This window comes from Gallinula chloropus, assembly GCF_964237585.1.
Source record: "Gallinula chloropus genome assembly, chromosome: 1".
Classification (NCBI taxonomy): domain Eukaryota; kingdom Metazoa; phylum Chordata; class Aves; order Gruiformes; family Rallidae; genus Gallinula; species Gallinula chloropus.
The window spans coordinates 83,180,011-83,205,847 of record NC_140085.1 but is presented as its reverse complement, the minus strand read 5'-3'; the positions used below and the strand labels follow the sequence as shown (position 1 = coordinate 83,205,847).

Genomic DNA, 25,837 nt, shown 5'->3' with positions numbered 1-25,837 from the left:
TTCATCCAGTCGTTAATGTCCTCTTCATGGTAGATCAACTCATCTATCTACAGAACATGCTAGAAACCTTCCTTTTTTTTTCTTGCTCAAAAGTCCGTCTTTGTTGAGATTATCCAAAGGCATTCTCTATTTTAACTAAATGTACCAGTGCAGCTCCACAACTTGCTGGACAATATACACTTAGCAGGAATGAGACATGTAGTAAGATTTAGTGGAAGAAGGTAGCAATAGCCTTTTATCCTACATCCAAAAACCAGCACTAAATCAGCTGCTAGGAAGAAAATTAACTCTGGCCCAGCTGAAGCCAGGATTCATTTCCCATAGAAGGAAAAGGAAAACAGCTTACTGCATAGTAGTTGCTGTTTTGAGCAAACGTGGTATGATCAAGCTATGTATCCTGGGTAGTAGCTACGTAGTAGGAATAAGCTCTTGAAGCTTACTAAGAAGTAAAAGGATGAGTTGAAATACAATGTTTTTGGTTCCTTCTGTGAAACAGTTGGTGTTCTAAACTGTTTTGGCATACAGATTTGAAGTACAGTATGGTGGTGGCATTAGGCAGAGACTTTAACTGGTAGTGTTAAGCACTTGTCTTGAAATATGTTGTAGGTATTTAAAGTGAATGCACCACTGCCTCCACGTAAAGACCAAGAAATTAAAGAGGATTCTTCATATTCATCAGGATATAACCAGAGTTTCTCTACAGCAAGTACACAGACTCTTCCTCAATGCCAGCTGCAGTCTTCTCATGTTGCAGAACAAACCTCTCTTTCACAAGAATCTGTGTCTTCAGGTGAGAACTGCACTTGTGTCTCTATTTTAAAAACTACTTAAACTCCTTCAGGTTAGTAGTATTTTAGTTTTAATGTGTGCTGTGAATATATGTAGGTTCTTCTAACTCAGTAAAATTCTGAACATGTTAGTGTTACATCACCTCTAACCTAGCTGATGGTACGTAAACTTAATTTCAAAACTGCTGGCAGGATGAAAAGGTGTCTCAAACTAGTATCTGTTAGCTGTACAGTGTCACCTACTGGCCTGAGAGACAACTTCCCACTTACTGGGAAACTCAAGCATGCAGTGATACTTGTCAAACAAGTGTTTGCTTGGAATTGAATCCGTGATGAAATACAGAACCATTAAATTGATCTCTGGTAAAAGACACTAGCTTTGTCTGTAGTGCTGGGAGTTGCAGAATGCTAAATATGAAATCTGGGATAAGTTTGCAGTGCTGAGGTGAATTTCCCAAAGTGTTAAGTATTGTATGCTACTGGTACAAGACTGTCACCTGAGAGCTAGTTAACATTAGAGTTCTTTTAAGAATGAGCTGGTATCAGTCTGGAACTTATCTCACATATTGTAAAATGCATAGCTGATCTTGACTATACTAATATGTGCCAAAATCTTCACATGGGTATTACTTTAGTCTGTAAGAGAAGCATTCTAGGTGTTACTGCCAGGTCATACCTGCCATTAACTCATCATTCCAGCTGTATCTTATGATCTAGCTTACTGTAGCAGAGAATAATTTTGTTCCTAATTAGGTCCTAAATTTGTCACTTGTTACCTCCAAAGGCTAATTTCCTAATTAGGAGACTTCAATCACAAGTTACTGTAGTTTAGTTAGGTGCTGAATCAGCTGAGCTGCAGGAGTCATTCATGTGTGTGCTTTTTAGCCTGAAGTAGGTGCAAGCTAATGACATCTTTTGTTACAGAGTAGGCTAATCTTCAGTTTATCTAGCTCAGACTTCTCACCAAGGCTGACTTTATTAACTGTGTTAGAGTCTGAGTGTCTGACCTAAGAATAGTAACCTTCTGGTAAGTGGGGTCTTGAGCTGCCTTAGTCAAATCAACTGATCTGCTTGACATTTAACTACTGTACCAGGTGAATTTATGTAGCTGACACTAAGAATTTGAAATGAGGCAAGCCCCTACACTTGTCTGAAATGAGTTCCAGGACAAAAGGAAGCTGTCAGCTAGGAATTTGGATTTATAAGATTATCTGTAATCAAGGGACTTAATGACACTTAATTACTGCTTTTCTGCTGGAGGACTCCTGGTAGGATTTGTAGTAGAAATAGATTGATATTGTGTAAAGTGAGACAAACGAAGATTAGGAGCTCCAAGGAACAATACAAGTATAGCAGTCAGGAAAGCTTGACTGTGCCTTCTCATTGTTGAGACTACAGGTGATCAGCCTTCTATAAAGTTTTTTTGATGTAACATCATGCTTTAATGTTAATATTGTGCAGTGGCTCTGCACAGATTTCAGAAGGAGACTTACTGTCACTCTGGATCGGTTTTTGAACTTTCTGGATTGATGTAAAGCATGGACTTATGGAAACATTCATGGTTTCAAGGTCCATATTTAAAGCTAACCACTCATTCACTCTGAGTGAAAAGCATTCTTGAGTACTTGTTGCTTGGGGTTGAACTGCTCAGTAACATGTGATAGGAATGCCTGAGGAGTCTGAACCCACATATCAAGCTTTCTGCACTTGTCTTACTGCTATCTAGGTAAGACTGATCTTGTCTTACCACTTCAAAGGATGTTGATGCTGAAGTGACCTAGTTTATCTCGTAGACCACTGAGTTCTTGCTAACCTGAACAGTGGTGGTTCTAAGAGAAAATTCTTAATTGGGTGTTACTTGACTTTATTCTAGCTTGGTTATTAATGCTGCTAGCAAGCTTGTTCTGACAGACAATGCAGTACAGACTTACAATGATAGCCTGTGTTGTCTAGAGTATCCTGTAACAAGCATCACACTGCAGAACAGAGGGGGTGGGTCTCTATGTATTTGGAGTGAAGGGGCACGAGAACAGGATATTCAGAGTGACTTAGTCTCTGAACTTCCTAATATTGTCCTTACTTCCAGCTGTGGTAACTTCTTACACTTCTAAAAGCTTTGAATTCACTTGTACCCTCTGTTTTCAAGCAGTGAATTACCAACCTGATGGAGCTGTTCCTGTTAGCAATGGTAGCCTTGCCTTTTATCCAGCACAGACTAATGTTATTCCCAGACCCACTCAGCCTTACCTTAACAGTCGTGGGTCTGTCAGAGGATCTGTTAGAGGTGGAAGGTCACTGGCTAATTCATATCGTTCCCCTGGTGGGTACAAAGGTATGTATGTATTTATTACTACCTTAAAAGTAAAAAAATGTAGTAACACTAAAACATGTTTTAACATGGTAATAAATTTAGGTTCTAGTGAAACTTCTGAAGACTTTGATAGCAATATGCAGAGGTTAGGGTCTTCCTTTGTAGAAGTTTTTGCAGGTTTATTCTCGCAAAGTTCAACTTCTCAAGTTCATTCTGACGCTTGTAGTCCGTGTACTTAGTGTTGGGTGATCTGGCAGGGCACTTTTGTAGCCTTTTGAATTAAAAGTAACTCTGATTAATAGTTTATTAAATTATTTAATTGTATACAGATTTCTGCTTGCTATTTCATTTAGCTTTCTGACAGTCTTGCTCCCTTCATTCTTGAGTAATCTTGGTATCTGTCCTGCCCATAATGCTAGCATGCATTTTCTCTTCAGATGTCACTTGTGGGTATTTGCCCAAAACAAGATACTCTTAGCTTAGCATTGCTGGCTTTAATACTACCAGCAGAAATTGGGATGAGGGAGAGGGCACTTCTGTATTAATAACAAACTGAAGGTTTTGAAGAGAAGGATTGCTTGGTCTTTGCCAATTAGCTGCTATTCTGCTGGCTGAAGTAATGTAAAAAGCTTTCACTGACTCAGCAGGTACTAACTTAAGGTTGTCAATAGCTGTGGCCTATTGCACTTAAGTGGAATGGCACTTAGTCTCTTTCAACTGCTGATCTGAGGCTGTTCAATGCCTTGTAGGAATGTGTACTGGAAAATGAGTCACATAGGTCTAACCAGCAGTTAAGTGCTAGCTAATTATTGTAATAGCTAAAGGTGCTGAATATTATAGTATGTAAATATATGTCATAGCGATGCATCTGGAATAGCAAAAGAAAGCATTAATTCAGCTAATATATCTGGATCTAGCAGCTTTCTCAGCTGCTCTGTCAAGTGCTGTTAATATCAAACAGGCAATTATTAAGGTCTGTTCATATTTCTAAATGTGATTTTTATGCAGGCATTAGGTTGTTCAGAGTAGCTAATGAAGTGTGTTCTTTATAGGAGTTGTGACACTGAAATAAAGAACAAATGTGTAAATTCATAATGTAATACACAACTACCCAAAGGGAGCTCTAGTTTTATTCTAGCCTTGTATTTGTAAACCAAACCGTGAATAATATTGAATAATCAACTTTATTTGAACAGGTTTTGATGCTTACAGAGGCTCACCTTCAATAACTAATGGTAACTATGGCCAGCTGCAGTTCCCTGGTAGAGATTATGCTGGAATGCCGTATTCTCAGAGGGTAAGAATAGACATAGTTTCCAGAAGCTGCCTTGAGAACTGCATAGGAGAGAAATGTTATAATACTGTAGCCTTTCATTATTCAAACAGGTGCACTGTTCCCTGCAAGCTAGAGATTAGATTTCTTTTCTAGTTAAAATCCCTTTTTTAAACAACAGACTGAACTGACTTCCTATTTCAAGTGCTGGTATCTCTGTATGACAGGTTGGTTTTAGTCTAAAGGGGATCTCTGAATTGCAAACATAATAAAATGGACCCATTATGCCACATCTTATGGGTTTTACAGTTAGTCCTCAATGCCTCTGTATTTAATAATGAATTCTTAAGTGGTTTATTGAGAATTTGGTTAGGCAAAAAAATCCTAAAAGCAGTGTTTAAGAAAGCAAATGTTTTTCTGGTGGGAGGAGGATCTTTAGCTTTGAAAGGAAATATATTCCTGTGTACAGACTTGTAACAGACCAGAGACTTGAGGTAATGCTCAGTTAACTGAATGTATACTTCAGAAGCTAACTTACTAGAATGGTATTGAAATTGCTCTTTAATTTCATATGAGCTGTTGTGAATGTTGTGAGAGTTAAGTTTCCATAAGGCTGTTTATCTACATATTAATTCTGAACTCCATCATTGTCTATTTCAGAGCTTGAAATAACTGTGCAAATGCAAAAACGTTTTGTAGCCCTGTTTGCTTTCAGATTTGTTCACAGCAATCTTAATACTGCTTTTCTTAGGATGTTAATTACCAGCAGTGCTATAAACGAGCTGGAATAACTACTGGTCCTCGAGCAAATTCAAGAGGTAAGGCTACCATCAGGTTTCCAGGATAGATATATGTGCTCAGGCATAGCAGATGCTGAAGCAGCTATGTGAGTAGTGAGGAAAAAAGTGTACTGTTACTGATGAAACAGATGAAGCTTGGTATAATTTAACCAATATAGATGAAAGCTCAAGTACTGTTCTTAGACATTCAGCACTACGTAGCAAGTTTTAATTTAACATCTCAATTTGGTGCTAACATAATGGTGCCTTACTGAACTTCCTTTGCAAATAGACTGAACAGGAAGTAAACACAGGGTGGTTCCTGTGTTGCATTTGGCTTTATCCCCTTGATCTCCCTGATTCTGGGTGAACATAGGTCTCAGAAACCTTAAGATAACTTTTTCTAAACAAAATATCTTGGGAATACAGATAAACTGTGTATTTCCATGCTGGAGTACAAAATCTAAAGAAATACTAAGATTAGCTGTCTCAATACAAGCATGTATTTTGAAAACTTGTAAGGAAGATTTAATTCTGGAAGATGTGCTGGAGGAAGCTGGAGCTAAGAGTGCTGTAGGTGATAAAGATGAATAGTAACTGTAGATCATCACTTTGAAGAATAGAGTTATGGCGTATCATGGAAGTGGTTTTAAGATAAAGCAGGTCATCTGTCAGGGAGTATTCCTAGAATATAGTTTAGAAGAGAATTAAAAGCTATGAGATTTTTAACAAGCTGACAGTAGATAAGAGTAGCAAGTTTACTAGTTCTATTTGTCTTAAGATGTTTCTTTCCATGGCTTGAAGCTTGCGGGTCACAGCTTTAAATTTCTTAGATTTATTCATGATTTAATGTAGACCTTTAACTTGGATATTTGAAAAGATAAACAGCTTCATTTGGGGGAGTGGGGTGCAGAAAGCTTACAATCTATTCTAGCTATTAAAACTTTAAAATACTCTAGCATCATAAGCTGATGTGCAAAAATGCAGCTCCAGAACAGTACTGAGGTAACCCCAAGTGCAAATTGAGGTCTTGACAGTGACTAAACTACTTGGGTCTTGGTAATCCTTCCAGGTTTTTAGAAATTATATTATAATTTATTATCTCCACTCAGAAGCTGGCAGATGCTATTTTTATGGTAATACATGTACATGGCAAATCTAAAACTATTCCAGGCTAGTCCCACTGACTTAACAATGCCTTTTCATGTTTGTAACTTGTAGTCCATGCTGCTGATGAATTCAAAATAACTTGAGTTCTATTTTCACTGGGGTTCTTGGACTTCCTGTACGTGAAAGACAGATCTATTGCACAGCCTTCTGCTGCTTAAGATTATGCCTGTGGGTTTAAGAGTATCCTTCTGTTACAATACTATTTATCATTGCTAATCATCTTTAACAGCAGGGTGGAGTGATTCCTCTCAGGTGAGCAGTCCAGAACGAGACAATGAAACCTTTAACAGTGGGGACTCTGGGCAGGGAGACTCCCGCAGCATCACCCCTGTTGATATGCCAGTGACGAGCCAAGCTGCCACCATCCTACCAGTGCATGTCTACCCACTTCCGCAGCAGATGCGAGTTGCCTTCTCTGCTGCTAGAACATCCAACTTGGCCCCTGGAACTCTAGACCAGCCAATTGTGTTTGATCTGTTGCTGAACAACCTTGGAGAAACTTTTGATATACAGCTTGGTAGGTTCAACTGCCCAGTGAATGGTACATATGTCTTCATCTTCCACATGCTGAAATTAGCTGTAAATGTTCCCCTGTATGTAAATCTCATGAAGAATGAAGAGGTCTTAGTGTCAGCATATGCAAACGACGGGGCTCCTGATCACGAAACAGCTAGTAACCATGCAGTCCTACAGCTGTTCCAGGGAGATCAGATCTGGCTGCGTCTGCATCGGGGAGCCATCTATGGAAGTAGCTGGAAATACTCCACCTTTTCCGGATACCTCCTTTATCAGGACTAAATTCCAGTACGATGTTTACAAAAGAGCTGCTCCAAACACCTTGGTGGAGGGGGGTGGGACTAGCTTTGCACTTGCTACTGACTTCGTAGAAGATATGTGGTTCTGTTATGGGGGAAATGATGGTCCTGTTGTGCAAGGTGAAATCATGGAGTTGGGGTACTGAATCAGCACTAATTTGGCACTTTATCAGTTGTGATGTAGCCTTGCTAGTAAAGCTGTGAATGTATATTGTTTGCACCTACCCTAAAATGTATTAATGTCCGGCTTACTACACTATTGATTGCCTCAAGTATGGGCTATTCACAATGCCTTGTTGTGCCTCAATAAAACAAATTAATATGCATTTTAGTATTAATCTTGCCAGTGGTCTTTATTTTTAAAATACATCAAATATTTATCCCTGATGTTAGGGGGTGTGTGCATGTTATTAAATAGAACTGATCTTCAAGTTTGAGTAACTTGGGGTAAGCTGTAGTTTAAATTGGGACTGCTTGTTTATTCAGTTCTTGCTTTATGCCATTCTCCATTTTTAAACCTTGTTCAAACTCCCCCACCCTTGATCAACGAATTCAAGACTGACTTATCTGCTTCCTTTTTAACTGATAGGTCAAGAAATTAGATGTGAAATACTGCCTACGTCATTAGGACTATCTATTTTAAATGTGCATCCTGTCAAAATCTAGATTTGTCACATCAACTCTCCTTCAGAAATTATGTAATAGAAATTCTTTAGGTCTCAAGACAGACCCTGTCTTTTGTTCAGGTGGTATCTATTTTAAATTTAACCTTGTAAAGCACAAATATATGTATTGTTTCCTTTCCCTAAGAGACTTAACTTGCATTACAATCCCATTTATCTTCTGTCAGAGAGATGCTGAGGAACTTGGTGTTTGTAGTTGAAGCCTGCTGCTTGCATTTTTAAATCAAACCTGAATGCAAGTGTTAGGGCGCATTCATGAAATTCCTTTCTTAGAGGTGTCTCCTGTGGATGGAGAACTGAAAAGCCATGATTTCTGTCCTTATTTTAGCTGAAGTGTGTCAAATGCTGTAAAGCATTTCAAGGTTTAAAGAAAGAAGATTGCTGTCATAGTCTTTCTGCTATTAAAAGCTTCAATAGTTTGTTTTAGCAGTAGGAAGTACTTTATCCAATTATACTAGGGTAGCTAGTGCAAAAGCCTGACTGATATACCTAAGGATGAGCTAGACCTATGCAAAGTAAAAGCAGTCTGGGTACCTGCTTAATGTAAATAAAAGTAAAAACCCAAATGGAATAAACTTCAGGTCAGATACAAAAGTGCTGTTTCTTGGTAACTGGCTTCACAACTTCTAGCTTTAAACAGTTTTCCCCTGCTACCATGCCAAAACAAGGTATCTGGCATGACTTCATTAAGTTACTGGCTAACAGTCTTAGGTTTATTCCAAGCTTAGGTTTCTTTTTTATAGATATATTTTTAGAGGGTGACTGTACTTCAAGTCTTGGATTAATTCCTTTGGCAAGTTTGGAGATGAGATGTGGGATAAAGCTTTAGGGAACCTGATTTTTACTGCTATAAGCACAAAATGCAGTTAAGGCTTGACATTTTTATCTTATAAATGTCAATTCTGACTTTAGCCAATAACAATGCTTATTTCTAGAACACTCAGAGGGTGACAGGAGTTTAGCACTGTTTTCTTAGATTAACTCTCCTTGTATATTAATATGGGAACATGGTAAGTAGGTCTTTGTCAACTGCAGGTGCAATTACTGTCAACACATGAAGCACTCATTGCTTTCTAATGCTCCACTTCAATCAAGTCTAGATAACTGCTTGGTGCGTCCATGTTACCACTTCAGACTAATCATATTTCCCACTGGCAGATATAGCAAACCTTTTGTATATATTTAGCTAGCATATGTTGAAGATATGAGGTAAACATATGAATTTCAGAGCTTGTTGTTCATCTCCAAGATGGATTTTTAATTTCTTAATAGGATTATATCCTGTCATAGCCAGAAGTGTGCAAGTATAAGGAAGTATGAAGTTCCTTGGTAGTAAACTTGGCCATAAATCATATAACAAATAGCTTTAAAAAACTTAGTATTTTTATAGGCTTTACTTTTATCAGTCTGAATTAGAACCATCTCTACAGTACCAGTTACTTTAAAATAAGATGTCTTCTTCTCTGGTACTTGTTAAAACAATATACAACTTGGACAATTCTCTTCCCATACAATAACTCAATTTTAACTATAGGTTTCTCACATTGTGCCTCCTTAGCTAGCACTCTTGGTTTTCACTCTGTTTCCAGTCAGAGCCATTTTTGAGGGAGATGCTACTCCTGTGAGACCCTACCTCAAGTGCAATTCTGAAGTCTCCAACATAAGGACATAGAACTGTTGGAAGGGTTCCTGAGGAAGGCCATGAAGGTGATCAGAGGGCTGGAGCACCTCTCCTATGAAGACAGGCTGAAAGTTGGGGTGGTACAACCTGGAAAAGAGAAGGCTTGGAGAAGACCTTCCAGTACCTGAAGGGACCTATAGGAAATCTGGGGAGGGACTTTTTATAAGGGTGTGTACTGATAGCGCAAGGGGGAATGGCTTTAAATTGGAAGGGGGTAGATTTAGATTGGGTATTAGGAAGATATTCTTGATTACGAGGATGGTGAGGACTGACACAGGTTGCCCATACCTAAGAATGCAAAATAATATGATTTCCCAGGATGTTGATACCTCATAGATCATTTTTTATGCTTCTAGATTCACAGTTGTTTTTGAAAGCTTCTCAAAGTACTTTGGAGTATTTCAGTGCATTATATACTGATCTGGCTTTAGTCTACCGTGGTTTGTCCAGACTAAAGACTTAAATTAATTTTCTTCTTCTGGGCAAAGCATTTAACAGGTGAGTTTCCCAGCTGGAAAGGTCTGGAGGTAATGCTGGTATAGACTTAATGTAAATACTGCCTGTAATAGTAGTTGCTAAATAAAGTTGCTTGAACTGTTGCAGTAGGTAATGTCCCTTAAATGTATAAGGATGATAATCAGGCCTCATTAAAACATACAGATGGACATCATAATTAACTTTGTATTGCTGTTTTTGTTGTACAAATCAGCTCTGACCTAAATTCTCTCCAATTAGTGACTTTGTACAGACTACAGGATATAAACTGTAAGGTAAGGAGCTAATACTGGGTTTTGTGAGTTCAGTGAAATACTGGAACTACCTTGAAATGGGAGGATGTACCACTTTGGCTGGGATAGAGTTAATTTTCACTAGAGTAGCTGGTATGGTGCTGTTTTGGATTTTTTTGATTTGTGCTGTTGACAATGTCAGGGATACTTTGTTACTAAGCAGTGCTTATGCAGTGTCAAGGCCTTTTCTGTTTTTCACGCTACCTCATCGGTGATTAGGCTGGGAGTGCACAAGGAGTTGGGAGGGGATACAACTGGGTACAAAGGGATACCTCAGACATATGACATCATGCTCAACAATACAAGCTGGGGGAAGAGGAAAGAGGATGTTGGAGTTATGGTGTCAGACATCCCAAGTAACTGTTACACATGATGGAGTCCTGCTGAACACCTACCTGGCCATGGGAAGCGGGGAGTAAATTCCTTGTGTTGCTTTGCTTGTGTGCACAGCTTTTCTTCACCTACTGAACTGTCTTATATCAGCCCTTCTGATTTTCTTTCCTGTCCCACTGGGAGGGAGGGAGTGCCTGCATGGTGCTGAGCTGCCTATTCACGGGGTTCAACCGTGACAAAGGGTTATTAGTTTTAAAAATTGGGACTTTCCTTGGTTTTTTTTCCAGGGTGAGAAGAGAGTTCTCTGTGACTGCTGGAAATTGCTGCTCCAACAAAACAGTTGGTGGAAGAAGATGGCTTCAGAAGTCTTCTATCCAGAGGTCTGGCATACATTTATCTGCTTTGCATCATCCTTCCTAGCTCTTTATCAAATGTAGGCATCTCTTGAGAAAGTAAGTTTGAGAGTCTTGTGGAGAATATGGAAGATCTGTTATGTATTCTACTGGAGATACACCATACTGTAAACAGATAAAAAGGAGTTAACTCTCCTTATGCACTTGCTGGCAAGTTTCTCATCAACTTAATGGGTTTTTTTGAACAATTCTACTAAGAATGGAAAAGCTTATCAATTTGTATCTCTGACTGAACATTTCCCGGTCTTGGTATATTTGGGAAAAAAAGCTCATTGCAAAGTACGAATTTGGCTGGAGACTGCCAGCTCATAAACCTTTGGTACTGTTTGGGTCTTACCTGAGTAAGGGCTGTGGTTGATAGGTAACAGAGGCTTTATGCTAAGTATAGATGCAATCACTCTGTCATTAGTTTACTACAATGAAACAAAACCTATGTTGAAAACAGTGTATTACTTTAGGTTGTAGCACATCACACAGAGGATCATAGTTGTCTTTCTCATACTTTTTTCATGAGTATCTCTTATGAACCAGATACTATCCTAAAGAACCTTGGTTGGCACGGTAAGGGAGCAGTTGTTCTGTGGCAGCATTTTATGTGTAGCATTCAGGTATAAAACACTACCTGAGTTTCAAAATAGCTAAAAGTCAAAGTCCTAATTCTAAGTAACCTGCAACATGTAAGGGTCTCCTACTTTTTCTCCACCTCCCAAAGTTCTTGAACTTAATCAAGCTACCTTGACAGCAATTCCGTCAGGACTGAAATCTGATTTTCATTGGGGTCAAAACTTATGTTCCTTTAAAAAATCTTTGGTTTCAGCAAGTGAGTTTTGAGATATGATTGCTTGTTCTAAATACATCATAAAACTGTTGTTATAGAGCACCTGGAAAATTCTGGAGCTTAAAAAAAGTAGTCATTGCTTTGCCTTATCTCCCCACTTCTTTTTATTCTCATCCTCTTTTTCTGTACTTGTGCTCTGGTGCAACTTGGATTTCATTTACTTGTTTTTAGTTTCTTTCTATATCACTTGTTCCTTTCACACTGGGTCTTCTCTCAGCTGCACTGGTAGATAGCTGACAATAAAATATCAGGATTTTACCTCAGAGTTTGCTGAGTAGCAAAACAGATTTAAAAACAAAACAAACAAAACAAATTCTAATTCAGTCCCAGATATGTTATTTTGAAGTAGACGAAGCCCAAAATATTAACAGAATCTTTGTGCTGACAAAAAGGCACACAAGTTTTTGTATAAAAGAAGTTACTTTCATCCCAAAGTTTTCAAGTTACATACAAATAGTTCAACTAATGATTAAATTTATCTTTAGAGTAACATAGCCGCTGGTATCTATGGAAGTTCATGTTTTACAGGAAGAAATAGCAGGCAAACATCAAACCCAGTCAATAAGTAGACTAAAATGCCTGCCACAATACTTCCACAACTAAATCATTGCTGACGTATTACAAAGGCAATAAGCAGCATTGAGATGGTTGTTACTCAGTTTAGAGATTTGCATTCCCCCACTGATGGCTGGGTGCACAAAAAGCAAGTCTTAGAAGTAAAATCTTAGGTATAAAATCTTTTCCACTTCTTTTTAGTGAATGTTATGTGTTAAAAGTGCTATTCTAAATACAAGTGGTAAGTACAATGACATTCTGAAAAACATTTAAGAAGATGTTAAAGTAGCCTTTAAACACATTTTGCTTTACATCACCAGCTTCACAAGTCTCGGGTCCTTCAATGAATCAGTTTCATAACTTCTAAGTTCTCATACCACAGATGAATACACAGAATTGGAATGAGATTGAGATTCTTTCAAGTAATTAGGTTTTAGTATGATACATGATTCAAGATCTTTAAAATGGGCAATTTTCCCTGGACCTAAGGAAACTAGGTTAGTGTCTTAACTAAAATGGCAACATGACAAAGAATTACCAAAGTTAACCATACATGCTTTTTACACTCATGTTGGGTTTTGGTTTATGTATTTTATGGTTACTAGACATAGACTCCTCCCCTGCTTATAAAAATAAATGAAAATATCAATGAAAATACCTACAAATTTTTTGCTAGATGCTGCAGAGCTGCGTTACTGGTGAACAGAAAGATGGTTCTTGAGTGGCAACAATCAGGTGTTCTGCACCGCTTCAGAAAGTGAAGACAACTACAAGATCATACACAATCTCCAAATACTAGGTAAGTTTGTGTGGCTAAATTCTTCTTTTATTCTAGGCAAGCATAAAGGCGCTTTTTTTAAAATAAAGTCATTATAGTATTAGATGCTTTAACATCTTCCTTGTAAGCAATTAAAAAACTTAAGTTTTTTAGTGACAGTGAAGATGATGTGGCGAGCATTGCTGTATAATCCCCTTGGGTAGAGAAGGGACAATATAGTCCTCGTGGTCAGAGAATGGTATCCCTGCCATAAATGGCACTCCCCTGCATTCCCCGTTGTTAAGAAGAATATTCTTTAGCATAGATGGGGTAATATATAAGTTGAGAGAAGCCTTGTGGTTTTCTTAATTGAGAGGCAGTAATGAGCATTACATTTCATACTGTAATTACAATGAACCAATGGCAGTCTGATTGTGTTAAGACAATCTGTATCAGTGCATGATCCTCTAATTGCCCGTGTGTTTGACTCTTCCAAAACACAGCAAATAGCCTTTTTGTTATTTCTACAGGTTAGCAACGTGTTTCTGCTTTGTACACGTTATGTAAAGCATCACCCGCAGAAAGGAACAGCGGGACCCGGCTCGCTGGCGTGCGGTGCGTCACGGTGTGTGTCACGCTGTGCGTCTGCACCTTTAAAAGCTGCCTTACACCTGCACAGATGTTTACCTCTTCCTCTGGCTAGGTTCTAGGGTTTAAGGGGAGCCGCTGGCCGGCGGTGAAGACTCGCGGCGGGACGGACGCCTGACGCTGGGAGCGGTGCTCGTACGGCTGCTGACGCCCCCGCGGTAAGCCCCTGCCGCGCACCCGCCGCCGCCACACGCGAGCCGCTTTCAGGGGCTGCTCGTCTACGTTACGTAACGGTGGCAAGGGCGAGAAGCGTAGTGGGAAGCACGATGCGTGACGCAACTGCACATTTCAGGAGCCCCCTGGCAGCGACACGCTCCCTCCCTGCACCTCGCCTTCCCGCCGTGCGAGCGGCACCCGGGTACCCGCGGGGCCGGCTCCCCGCCGCTGCCATTCCTGTGCCAACAACGCCGATAAAGCGCGTAGCAGGCCAGCTGGGAAGCTGCCGTGAGGAGGAGTGAACGATAAAGAAGGAAAACGCGCTGGCGAAGCTCGATGGCGCAGCGGGCCGGCCAGCGCCCCGGGGGCCGGGCGACCCGGCAGCGATGGACTGAGGTACCGCGGCACAACTGCGGCGGTGGGCCCTTGCCTCCCCAGGTCCTGCTGTCCCCTCGACGCCGCGGCGGCCGCCCGGGCCGGCTCCCTGTCATGGGGCCGTGCCTTCCTCAGGCAGAGGGACTCGGCGTGGTCCCCAGCCCCCCGAGCCGTACCGCGACGCAGCTACCGCCAGCCCCGCCCAACCCGAGCCGCTCCGGGATGACTCTTATCCGTACCAGAAGATGGCGGCCACTCCCCCCCCCCCCCCCGACCTCTGCACGGAGCCAGAAGGCGGCGCTGCGGCCGTAAAGCAGTTCCCGTTTCCCGATACCCAGCTGTCGCAAACCGGTGAATGGCTCTGGAGGGGACCTGGGGGGCTGGGGGACACGAGCCTGTGATTGTGGCACGGGGGGGCGGTGGCGCTAGCGGCAGCTTCTCTTCCTCCTCCCGCGCCCGGGGAAGCGTCTGCCTGCCGGCGAAGGAAAGGGAAGATGGATCCCAACAGGATCATCCAGGCTCTGAAGGGCACCATAGACCCCAAACTGCGCATCGCAGCCGAGAACGAGCTCAATCAGGTGAGGGGGCGGCCTGCCCCGCCCCGCCTCACCCCGGCCGCTTCGCTGCACGGGGTCTCCCGGCCCCGCCGGCAGGGGCGGGGGCGACGGGATGCACTCCTTCCTCCGCGCCGGGGCCGGCCGCTCCGCAGCTCGGGGCTGTGGGGTCCCGATCCGCTGCCCTGCTCCCACGGGTTGCAGCGGAGCGCGGGGCCGGCGGCGGTGGTGTACCCCCGCCGGAGCGGGCGTTTCCGCGCCGACTGTCAGCGGCCGGGCCAGCTAGCCCCGGCGCCCGGCCTCAGGCCCGGGCGAGGGCGGCCTGGCAGCGGGGGGCAGGGCCGCCCCGGTCCGGCTGCCGGGACCCCCGGGGCGGGGTGTGTAGCTGCGAGACCTCACAGCTCCCGAAGCCTCCGGGTGGCGGGCGCGGAGCGCGGCCCTGGCGCTCTGGGGTCTGCGCTGTAGGTGCTTGGCGGCTGGGCGGGATCGCTGCCACCCATCAATTATGTCCTTAGTTCTGTGGCCCGGGGAGCAGGGCGTACCGGAGCGGAGTGCGGCTTGGCCTGAGCCCTCACGCTCAGTGCTTGGCCCGGGAGGCGCGACACCGGGCACCGCGCTGCTCAGACCTCTCTGGCTCTGCGAGCAAGAGCTCGCCCACGTCACGGGCGGCAGTGACTGTCAAGGCTTCGTTTTGTCCCGTTCAGCAGGATGCCAAGTAAAACTTTGCGAAAGACACGTTAGGGTTTTTGAGGGTACTGTTTATCACAGCATCCTGCAGTTAATAGAGCAGCAGTACGTGCTGAATCAGACCTGTGGCCACAATCTCAATTTGGGCATTTGAAAATGAGACAGTTCCCTTGCACAATATTAATAAAGCTTTAACCTCTGTATTTGAATATTTGATCAATTCTTTTCAAAGACTTGGATTGTTCAGCTGAGTTGGGAGGAGAGCTAAATAGTCAATGAGAATTGACTGTGAGGAATTACTGCTACTTTGGGATTGCTCCTCCGGCTTAGTTTTCTATTTAGGCAAGTTAAAACTCCTTCGAAATTAGCTATAGCTAATCCTTGCTTTAGCAGTTGGTGCATTCCTTTAGTCAATCAATGGATTAAGTGTCGGACGTTGAGAAGGCTTTTGCAGACGGAAATGCTTTTTTTTTTCTTATTTGGTATAGTTACTTTAAAAATTCATCAGTATCTATTTTTGTACCTGCTATTAATGACTGAGAGAGAACTGATAAATATTTGTTGGCAGCTTGTTGCCCGGTAATCAAAGTTACAGTAATAAACTACATGTTTGGCAGGCTCAGAACAAAGAGGCAGCTGTCTGGATTGCTGGGTCCTGCTCCTAACACTGTTGTTTTAACATCACCAATGAGTACTGTGAAGCTCGGGAAATATTTTGAAAGCGTTTTAGGACTGATATCTGTAAAATGTTTTAAGTTGAAGTGATGGATAATGTAATCTGTGTGAAAGACACGGGTTTTAGTTTCAGGATTGCAAGTGTATTTATTAGGAAAAGGTTGAGATACAGATTTTAATTTAAAATAGCTGACACATTTTCACTCTTATTATAAAGAATGAATCTTGACATTAAGACATACCTATTATTGTGTAGGCTTCCTGTTGCTAAATGAAGTGTGATACATCTGACTGACATAATGTACTGATGCAGCACTGAGTTTGACAGGGCTTTTTGGATGAGTCGAACAAAAGTGCTAAGGAATGTAACTTAACGTGGGCCTTTGACATCTTGAAGCCTTTCAGTGCTTTTGAAGCAAGACTTCAAAGCCGAGTGTCAGACTCCCATGTATTTAATGGTAGTGTTGACATGTAACTGTTTCTGCAAGTACTGGAATCCAGGTGCTGTTCCAGCACTTATCTTGTTCTGCAACAGAACAGATCCACCAGCCAAACAGAAAAACCTCCAACAGTAAGTACTGGAAGTGGTAATACAACACTTGGCCAAACACGAGGGGTCACCTTTATTCTTTGCCCTAGTGAAAATGATGCTGCTCCTGATACACGCTAATGGATATTGAGCTAAAACTTCTCTTGTGTTAGCCCCCCTGCAGTGTACATTTACTTTCCAGTTTCAACCCGGGTAGTGACAGAAGCTTCCCAGAGGGTATAAGTCATACTAGTCCACCAACATACACCTCTCTGTAGGCACCTCATTGCTTGTACCAATACAGAGAGTCCTTTAGATCAACATCATAATAGTCTCAACTCTGTTAGTTGCTTACAGTGTAGAGCGTGGGCTAAGGACTTAAAATGAATGAGAGTTTGCCTAACTGTATAAAAGTTCTAACAGTTTTGAAATTGCCTCTTTCCGTGTTTCTGCATCTGTGTAGAGATAGAGCTCAGTCAGTGAAGTTGCTGTTGCCCTTTGGGTTATCATCTAACTGCATTTGGAAATAAAATCAAGATTCCTTTTTTTTTTTTTCTTCTTCTATCTATTGGAATGCTGTGAATTTTCTTCCTATCAGAGCTAGAAGCAAGTATTAGTTCCCAGTCTAAGTGAATTTATGGTCCATTTATATCCATTTGTGCCAATCTTAATTCTTAACTAGAATAGGTTTCTTGCTACCTGCTCTGACATATTTGTCAAAGGCTCATTCTTACTTGCCTGTTTGCATAGCCTCAACAGGCCGTATTTCCTTTGCCTTATCATAAAATGGAATTTATGAAATCTAGTGAAAGGAGAGCACAGCTCTTCTCCACGCTGTTTTCCTTTTGAATTATTTTTTCCTGTGCAATCTGGTCATTTGTGTTTGCAGCATTCTAAAAGTCTCATGTTTAATTCTGCTAATACCTCATTTGATACATCCTAAAATTACAATTATCTTCTTTGAGTCCAATGCCTCTGTATTTCTTACTGCTTATATATCAAGTTTTGTTTTATCCTATAGTTGTTCCTCACTAAGAAACCCAGGCTTTTAGGAGAAATTCGCATTTTCCTTGAGTGCACGACCACGTGCTTTGTTCTATTACCCCACTCCATTTTGGTTGATGGTCTAAAGGTCATTCAGTTCTTTGTAGTAGTTTTCTGACCTTTCCTCTTGGATGATGCATGCTACTCCTAGTCATCCACAAACTTTGCATGTCTCAGTGACCTGAACACGGGTCTTAAGTGTGGGGTTTGTCTGAAGTATGATTCTTGATAAACTAGAGCAGTAATTTCCTGCCCGGTTAGTAATCTCTACTGTGTAACTGCTGTCATTTCCCTTTTAGCCTGTTGATTTTCTAAGTGTACCCGTCTTTCCGTCCTCTTTTTCTTTCTTTCCCCTCCCTCTTCCCCTTTTTTTTCTTCAGCTCTGTCACATCACAATTGTTGTGCACGTCATGATTGTATTTATCTATTACACTGTACTTTTTAGAACAGTCAATTATCATACCAAGAAAGATACTCAGTTTCTGTGCTCTTTAATATCTACTCTAGGCTGTTATTTTTGTGAGGTCTGGTTCATGGTCTTCAGGGACTTTTGATGGGTTTGGGGTTGGGTTTTTTTTTAATGATTAAATACTGCTTTCATGTGCCAGTTCTTGGAGTGTTGTGGAATGTACTGTCTGATTGTGTGAATGTATACAGCCATCTCTGATTTTGGTTCAGAGAGGATTACCGTACAATTTTTATGAATTGATCTTCATTGTCTCAACCTGCTGTAATCCATTTCCTTGGCCTGTAACAAAGGGGCACATAAGAAGAACACATGTGCAGAAATGCAGCTGGTTGTTTAAATATTGAAAAGGAGTTGCAGAATTTGGATTTGGAAGAAGAGAAAGAAGTGTGAGAAGTTTGCCCCAAATCAGGAGAGTCCAGAATAAAGTTAAGCTTCCTTCCGTATCTTCTACAGCTTGGTTTAGCTGGCTGCTATCATAGGCAGGGATCTCAAGGCCACTCTGAAAGTGGCAATACCAGTTCCCATTACCTCAGATATTTGTATTGAAGATCAGTTTGATGAGGAAGTTGACTTGCGTGGTTAAAAGTGCTGTGAAAGTAGAGTTTGCGACTGGACAAGTTTGGCAGTAGAATCCACAGAGGAAAGAAGCTCAGGTAGGTTCTTATATGTGTTTGTTTTCAGAGTGTGCAAGAACACTATGCAATTTTCCCCTGCCAAAACAATGGCTTTTTGTGTAGTCAGGGAAAGAAGAAACTATCTTTTGAAGTTCTAGTTTGTTTTCACAAGTTGTATGGGACTGCTAGCATAAAAACCTGAAGTTACTATTCACAGTTGCAGAAATATTCGCAAGTGTGACAAATACTGATGATTTTCAATGCAGACAGAAAGTAGAACCTAGGAAACTAGATAGCTGAGCATTCGAATCAAATGCATGAAAGCCTCAACATAATATTTTCAAACAATTAATTGCATATGTATTTGAAGTACGAGGGGTTTTTTCTGTGTGTTTATCTTTGCAAACACAAAGGTGTAGTGCCTGGATTTTTCGTCAGTTGTTAACATGCCACACTTGGATTCAGAGGTGCAGAGAAAGAGATGTTGTTTACTTCTGGTGGATAAGGATGGGCTTGGCTTTGCTTGTAGGACCTGAGGGAAGGCTCCAGTTTGCCACATCCATTGTCCTGCCCTAGATTGTCCTGTTCTGCAGAGGAGGAAGTGCCTTCCCATGTCATTGTGCACTCAGCCGCTGTGGTTGCTGTCACTGCAGCAGGAAAGTTACTAGCAAATGTGATTACAGAGCAGTTGCTTGCTATGGGCTTTAAATGCAACAGCAAGCAAGACACAAGAGTAACTGTTCAGTAGTGTATAGTGCATGATAACCTGGGATCTAAATCTCAATGTTAGATATGGAAACTATTTGCTTTAGTAGGATCCATTTAGGGGAAATGTTATGCATTTTTCCTGCTTATTGTCATATTCTACTCCTTTATGTGTAATGGTGTTCATCTTGCTGTTTTTCAGTGGCCCATCTGAGGCTTTCTTGGGTGTCATCTGTTCTATGCCTAATGAAATGGAAGAGCAAATAGACAAAAAATAAAATTATGTATTCTTTGATGTTTTGAAGAGTGGAGCTGTGTTGCTGAGGCAGGAAAGAATGCAGTTAGGCCAGAGGTGAAAGGACAGAGTACAGAAAGCTGTACAGCTGCAGTGCACAGATCCTGAGACAGCAAACCCATGTGGCACAAGATCTCTGGGATATATGCATCTCCTGGGACACTGTTGTGAATTTACCCCATTGCACCTTACCAGTGCTGTGTGCCTCTCCAAGTTTAGCATCTAGCCTTGCAAATTGCTGCATCCCATTCTCTTAATCCCAATGGAAATTAGATGAGGTGGGTTTTTTTTTTTAGCATAAGTGCTGTGATCTGTGATTCATGCACGAGCAGCCAGTGTGTGTTTTACACAGCTGCAAAATAATCAGTTTTTGTAAGCACTCAGTGAAAGTTTATTTTTCAAAAACTTTTACTTTCTTCTTCAAAATAAACTTCTTCCCCCATCAATCAGCACCTTAATAGAAAGTTTTACCAAATCCCAACAATGTGAGTTCAAGGCACCATAATTATTGACAAGCTGCACAAAGCAGTGTGCTGTGTTACCCGAGTTGTGCTAATGGTATTTCGACGCCATCTGGTGCCTCCCTGCGGTTTTTGGGCATGACTCTTCAAAATCAGCAGATAGCTTTCCATTCCTTCCATAGGACTGACAGTATTGCTGCCCTCCCTTTGTAACAGTTCAGGTGCAGCTGTAACAACAGCCATCTTGCTGAACTCACCCAGCTCTGAAGTCTCTTCCTTGTCTCTTTCCCTTTACGCATTTTTGCCTAACAGTTGCTCTGCACCTGCTTGTGTGAGAAGTACAGCTTTACTCGGTGGTCTCTGTGTGCCTGTGGTATGGATTCCTGAGCAAGGCAGAGAAAGGATACATCCCAAGATCACATTTAGCCTGATAACCAAACCAATGAGAATGTGCTGGTGTAGGAAAAATGTTGCTGCATGCAGCTTTTTTAAAAGTCCTCTGTTCCAAAAATTGCAAGCAGCATGTGGTTTTCCCTGACCAGGTTTACTGCTGCACAAGCAAGCAGGATGGTGTTTGAGCTTCACGAATAAAACAAAATTGGGTATTTAGTTTCTAAAACAAGATCACATGATCTCTGGATCTCTACAGCATTCGTGTTTCTGATAATGAGTGGAAAATGAAGCTATGTAAAAATGTAAATTATACTAATAATAGTATGGAGTAGAAGCATTTAGCAGGAACTTGAGACTGTGTCCTTGTGATCTCTTTTCAGGATGACAGTGTGTAAAGTGTAAAAACCCCTCATAGCAGTGTGCTGGTAGGGATGGGGGGGCCTCCTCTGAGACACTGTGTGTGACACAGTGCACCATGTCTTTTGTCACTCTTGCTGCTTGCTGAGAGGGTTTGCTGCCTGGGCCAAATAACCATATTTGTATATATCCTGGCAAAACTTCAGGACAGCAGCTGTGTGCCAGCACAGTGTTGCCAATAAAGCTTCCTGGAGAAGCGGTGACTTTAATGTAGATTCAGCAAAAGCTGTTTGTACAGACAAAAAGGGCAATAATTTATACAGTTATCGCTGTTTTCCTCCATAAATGTGATAAGGGTAGGGATACTGCAGGAAAACAACAAAATAACCCCAAATAAGGTTTCGCTCTAAATCAACACGTTTGTAGTAGTAAAAGCTGTGTGTAGATTAGGTCTAAGAACAGCATGTTAACACTGTTTAGAAGAAAAAGGACGGTTAGAGCTGCCACACATTTTTGGTTTTCTGTGCTGCTGGGATTCCTTGTGCTTTTCTTATCTCACTGGGAGCTGGGGGTTGAGTGCTGGAGGATGCTGCAGCCTGCTGCAGGCCCATGGGTTAGAACCCACCAACCTTGTACAGATTCTGTCCCATAGCAACCGGAGGGCAAGCTTTTGACCATGGGATACTTGATTAAAAGGCAATCTTTGGAATCAAGCACGCTTCAACCAGTTGATGTTGAAAGCTGTTATTTCTGTAAATAAATGGATCTCCTGTGCTGTCTGTTACAGCTTTTACTTTATTTGGACCATTCCTTAGGGATAATTAAAGTTTATAGAGAAGGGAATTGCAGGAGAGTATACTTTTGATTTGCCATTACTGCTTTTATCTGAGATCTCAGATTGCTCTGTAAACATCGAATGGATCTCTGAGTACAGAGTAGGTTAGAATTACACTATCATTATAATGAGTACAACAAGGGCCAGAAGGTTAAGTGATTTGGTAAAATCATAGTGTTATGGTGTGGCTGTTACACTTAGGCATCATGAAAGCAATGCAATTTTACCTCATTATGGAAATGTTAGATCAAGGAACTGGGTACATGAAGAGCAGAACATAGCTCTTATTTCATAGCTGTCAAATGAGGCAAAGTTCACTGGAGGATGTAGTATACTTGTACTTAAAGCACAGCTCTGGAAACAGCAGCAGAACTGCCAGACATAATCTAGTTGGAAAGAAAGGCTGTAAAGGGTGAAACAGAGAAAGCTTCTGTCATCTAGCCCTGAGAAACTCTCTTTGATCCTCAAGCTCATAGATAAAAGTGATGAAAGATCTGACCTACTAGTAACTACCTATGTTGCCAAGGTTTAGTGGTAACTGCACCATCCTGAGTTAATGATTCTTCACACTGGAGAGGACCCCTACTGAGTGACAGTGTTATAGTGCTATCAGATTTTCATATCTTTTAAATCTGGCATGTAGTGAACATTGTTTTCTCTTTTAAATTCTTCAGCTGCATGGCTGATCTAGTGTTTGAAAAGTTCCCAGGCAGGCTGTGTGTTTTGAAATGTTACCTGTCTAGGCTTGATTCTGATTAAAAATGTTTGTTCTGCTGTGTTTCTCTAGTTTTTATTTTTCTGTTCAGATGCACTATACATCTAGTCTGTTGAAAGATAGCTGTAAAATATATGACTAGAACAGATGCTGTTAACACAGCAATCTGTTTTGCAAATAAATGGCATATATTAATGAAACATCTCTGTATCCATTTGACTTACGAGGCTAAGCCAGATCTGTAGTGCTTCAATTATCATTCCTGGAGTTATTTAAATATTATCACTAATCTCTAATAGAAAGTCTTGTTACATCACTTATTCCACCCATGTGCTGTTACATGCTTGGCTCTTACAAGTAATTATTTGGGTTGCTGCAGATCTGGGTAAATCCAAGTGCTAAAGTTTTTTATACTTCATGAGGAGAGTCAAAGAACACTGAAAAATCCCTAGTTCATGTTTCTTATCTCACCTTTTGTTAATACAGTTTTCTTTAAACACAGATTTGCTAACCATGTTTTATATATATTTCAGTCCTATAAGATCATCAATTTTGCTCCAAGTTTACTGCAAATCATAGTATCAGATCAAGTTGAATTTCCAGTGCGTCAAGCAGGTGAGATTGTTTCCTTTGTTTCAGTTTCTTTCAAAAGAAGGTCAGTCTGTGAGTTACTGAGTATTGATCTGTGGGCATGTAAGTTCTTAATTGTTCTGAATGTGGAAACGAAAAGGATTGATCTTTCCCATTTCTTTCCTACATGAGGATCTGCTAAAGCCATGAGTGTAGGGTAGCATCCTGATGTGGCTTCTGTGTGTTTCTAGTGATCCCTACTGGATTGCTGTGATACCATTACGAGAAGAGAATCTTTTCTGCTCAAAATGAGTATGCAGGGAGCCTTAGGCATTCTTTCTTCTGGTGATGTAGAAGTAGTGAAGCCAAGATAAGTGGGAATTTATTTAAAAACAAGAAAGAAAAAGTGTATCTAATTTGAGTAAATGGTTCTCTATTTGAATCCTTTTCCTGGAACAGTTGAAATTTCTGAAAAAATAATAAACCTCCAGTCAGTGTCCATGGTGTTCACTACAAAATAGGGTATGAAAGAAGGTCATATCACGCTGGTAAGTTGTAAGTCTGAGCCTGTTTAAAAAGATTGCCCAGCTGTGTGCGTAAGCTCAGGTATGGTATCACAGTTAACTTAAAGCTATGCATTTGTGTAAGATCAGATTCTAAATTCTCAAAATCTATGATAACTACTCCTATACAGTATTTTTGACAGATTTAGAAAATATCCAGTGTTTTCAACAAATTAATAAGTAGGGGTTCATTCACAGCTCTGTTTTTATCCTATGGAACAGCATTTCCCATAGAAGCCTTGTCGGGCTTTTTTTTACAGATCCTATTAATCCCCTAAGTGCGTTAGGGCATGCTGACATATGCTGTTTGTCATGCTGGCATGTATTTTCTCAGAGATAATCCAACCCTGAATGGCATTGTTAAACCATTCTGTAGTAAAGTTTGATGCCTAATCTGGACTCCATAAGGTCATTTTCATAAATGAATCTCTCATTTTAGTATCATTCAGGGGAAAAAAAAGTATGTAGAACTTTTTATAAAAAAGTGGAATTATAAAATGGAAAAGCACATTTAAATTACATTTGTAAATCAATGGGTTTCTCTGGGAATTTTTTTAAAACCAAGAATTTGTATAACAAGATCAATGGACAAAGTAAATTAAAGTCTTGGGCTGGTCTTTCTGGACCTGTTTCTTGTCTGAATATTCTGGTGTGTCATAGACAAAGAACTGCTTTTCCTCTTGCTTCTATAAAATGTTTTACAAACTACGTGTTTTTCATTCTTTATCATCACCAAGAAAAATGATTGTACCCGTGGATGTCTGTCTTATACTTTAAAACCCTAGCTAGTAATCAACCAAAATAGTAGAGAAGAGTTTATTAAGAACATTAATGTCTTCTACTGCATCTCCTGTGTTTTCTAAAGAATACCCACAGCCATTTTAGTACGAAGACATAAATACTGCATTATCTTCAGTTAAGATTAACTTTATTTTTCATGTTTTTTCATATGAGACAGAAGGTAATAATTCTAATGGATTATGGGAATTCCTATCAGTCAGATAAAGCTTAGGGAATTCACAACAAACATTGCTGTCTGAATAGAAGGTAGGCCACACGCCAGTTTCACACTGGGCATTTCCCCAAGCAGAGTGTCCCATCCACATGCTCAATGATTTGTTTACATGAGCCTCCCAAAACTTCACTTCCGGAGTTCGAGTTGTGTTAGGGAAGAGTAAAAATGAAGATAAGTAGATTTTTTTTGTTTGCTTGTTTAGAACAATGCAGTATTATGGAAAACTCCTGTAATAAAGAACATACCCTGAGAGAAGTTGAGTGAAATACTATCCTGCTGTGTTTAGGACCAAGAACTTGAACCTGAGCTTGTGTAGAATGATTAAAAAAAAAAGCTTTTCTGACTTGGTTGTGCTTAGTGCCTATAATTGTTAAGAACTCATGCAGTGGTTTTCAGTCATCTTTTCAACTCTCCATTTTACTTTCAGCTGTACTACATGTTGAGTACAGAGTAATGTAGAGGTGTTTCAGGATTAAATTATTATTTTCCCAATGTTTGTACTTAGCTGCCATTTACCTGAAGAACATGGTGACACAGTACTGGCCAGATCGTGAACCACCTCCAGGAGAAGCGGTATTTCCATTCAACATTCATGAAAACGATCGTCAGCAGATTCGCGATAACATTGTAGAAGGAATAATTCGTTCTCCTGACTTAGTGAGGTACCTTATGTTGTGTAGAGGTATTTCTGTAGCTCGAGTTTTCTGACCAGCCAGTCTGGATATAGTTAATGTGAAAATCTCAATATATTGGGAGATGAAACAAATACTTATTTTGAAAATGTAATAACAATCAATTTATGTGCACTTGATTTTTACAAATGTAGTACCCTGGTTAAGAGCCCTGTGGTGTGATTCGTCCTCTTCTGGTGTTGTTTATAGTGTCTTTTACCACTTGTTGTAGTGACAGCCTATTTGGCTGATTCACAGCAGATGGTATAGATGACTATCTGCAATACATAATTAACCATTCAGAGAAGCACTGACAAGGGTG

At 40.8% G+C, this 25,837-nt stretch overlaps 2 protein-coding genes across 2 annotated transcripts in view; both read left to right on the top strand.

Moving 5' to 3' along the window:
• CAPRIN2 (caprin family member 2) overlaps positions 1-7,352 on the top strand; it is a 34,104-nt gene extending 26,752 nt beyond the window's left edge. Inside the window, exons 15-19 of the mRNA XM_084262649.1 lie at positions 607-790; positions 2,935-3,120; positions 4,296-4,396; positions 5,124-5,190; positions 6,551-7,352. Of these exons, the coding sequence (XP_084118775.1) occupies positions 607-790; positions 2,935-3,120; positions 4,296-4,396; positions 5,124-5,190; positions 6,551-7,119 (1,107 nt within the window). The 3' untranslated portion in view covers positions 7,120-7,352. The remainder of the gene's footprint in view (positions 1-606; positions 791-2,934; positions 3,121-4,295; positions 4,397-5,123; positions 5,191-6,550) is intronic.
• Positions 7,353-14,857: 7,505 nt separating this feature from the next.
• IPO8 (importin 8) overlaps positions 14,858-25,837 on the top strand; it is a gene marked incomplete at its 5' end in the record, with an annotated part of 45,162 nt that continues 34,182 nt past the window's right edge. Inside the window, 3 exons of the mRNA XM_084276514.1 lie at positions 14,858-14,941; positions 23,230-23,311; positions 25,350-25,506. Coding sequence (XP_084132640.1) covers positions 14,858-14,941; positions 23,230-23,311; positions 25,350-25,506 — 323 coding nt within the window. The remainder of the gene's footprint in view (positions 14,942-23,229; positions 23,312-25,349; positions 25,507-25,837) is intronic.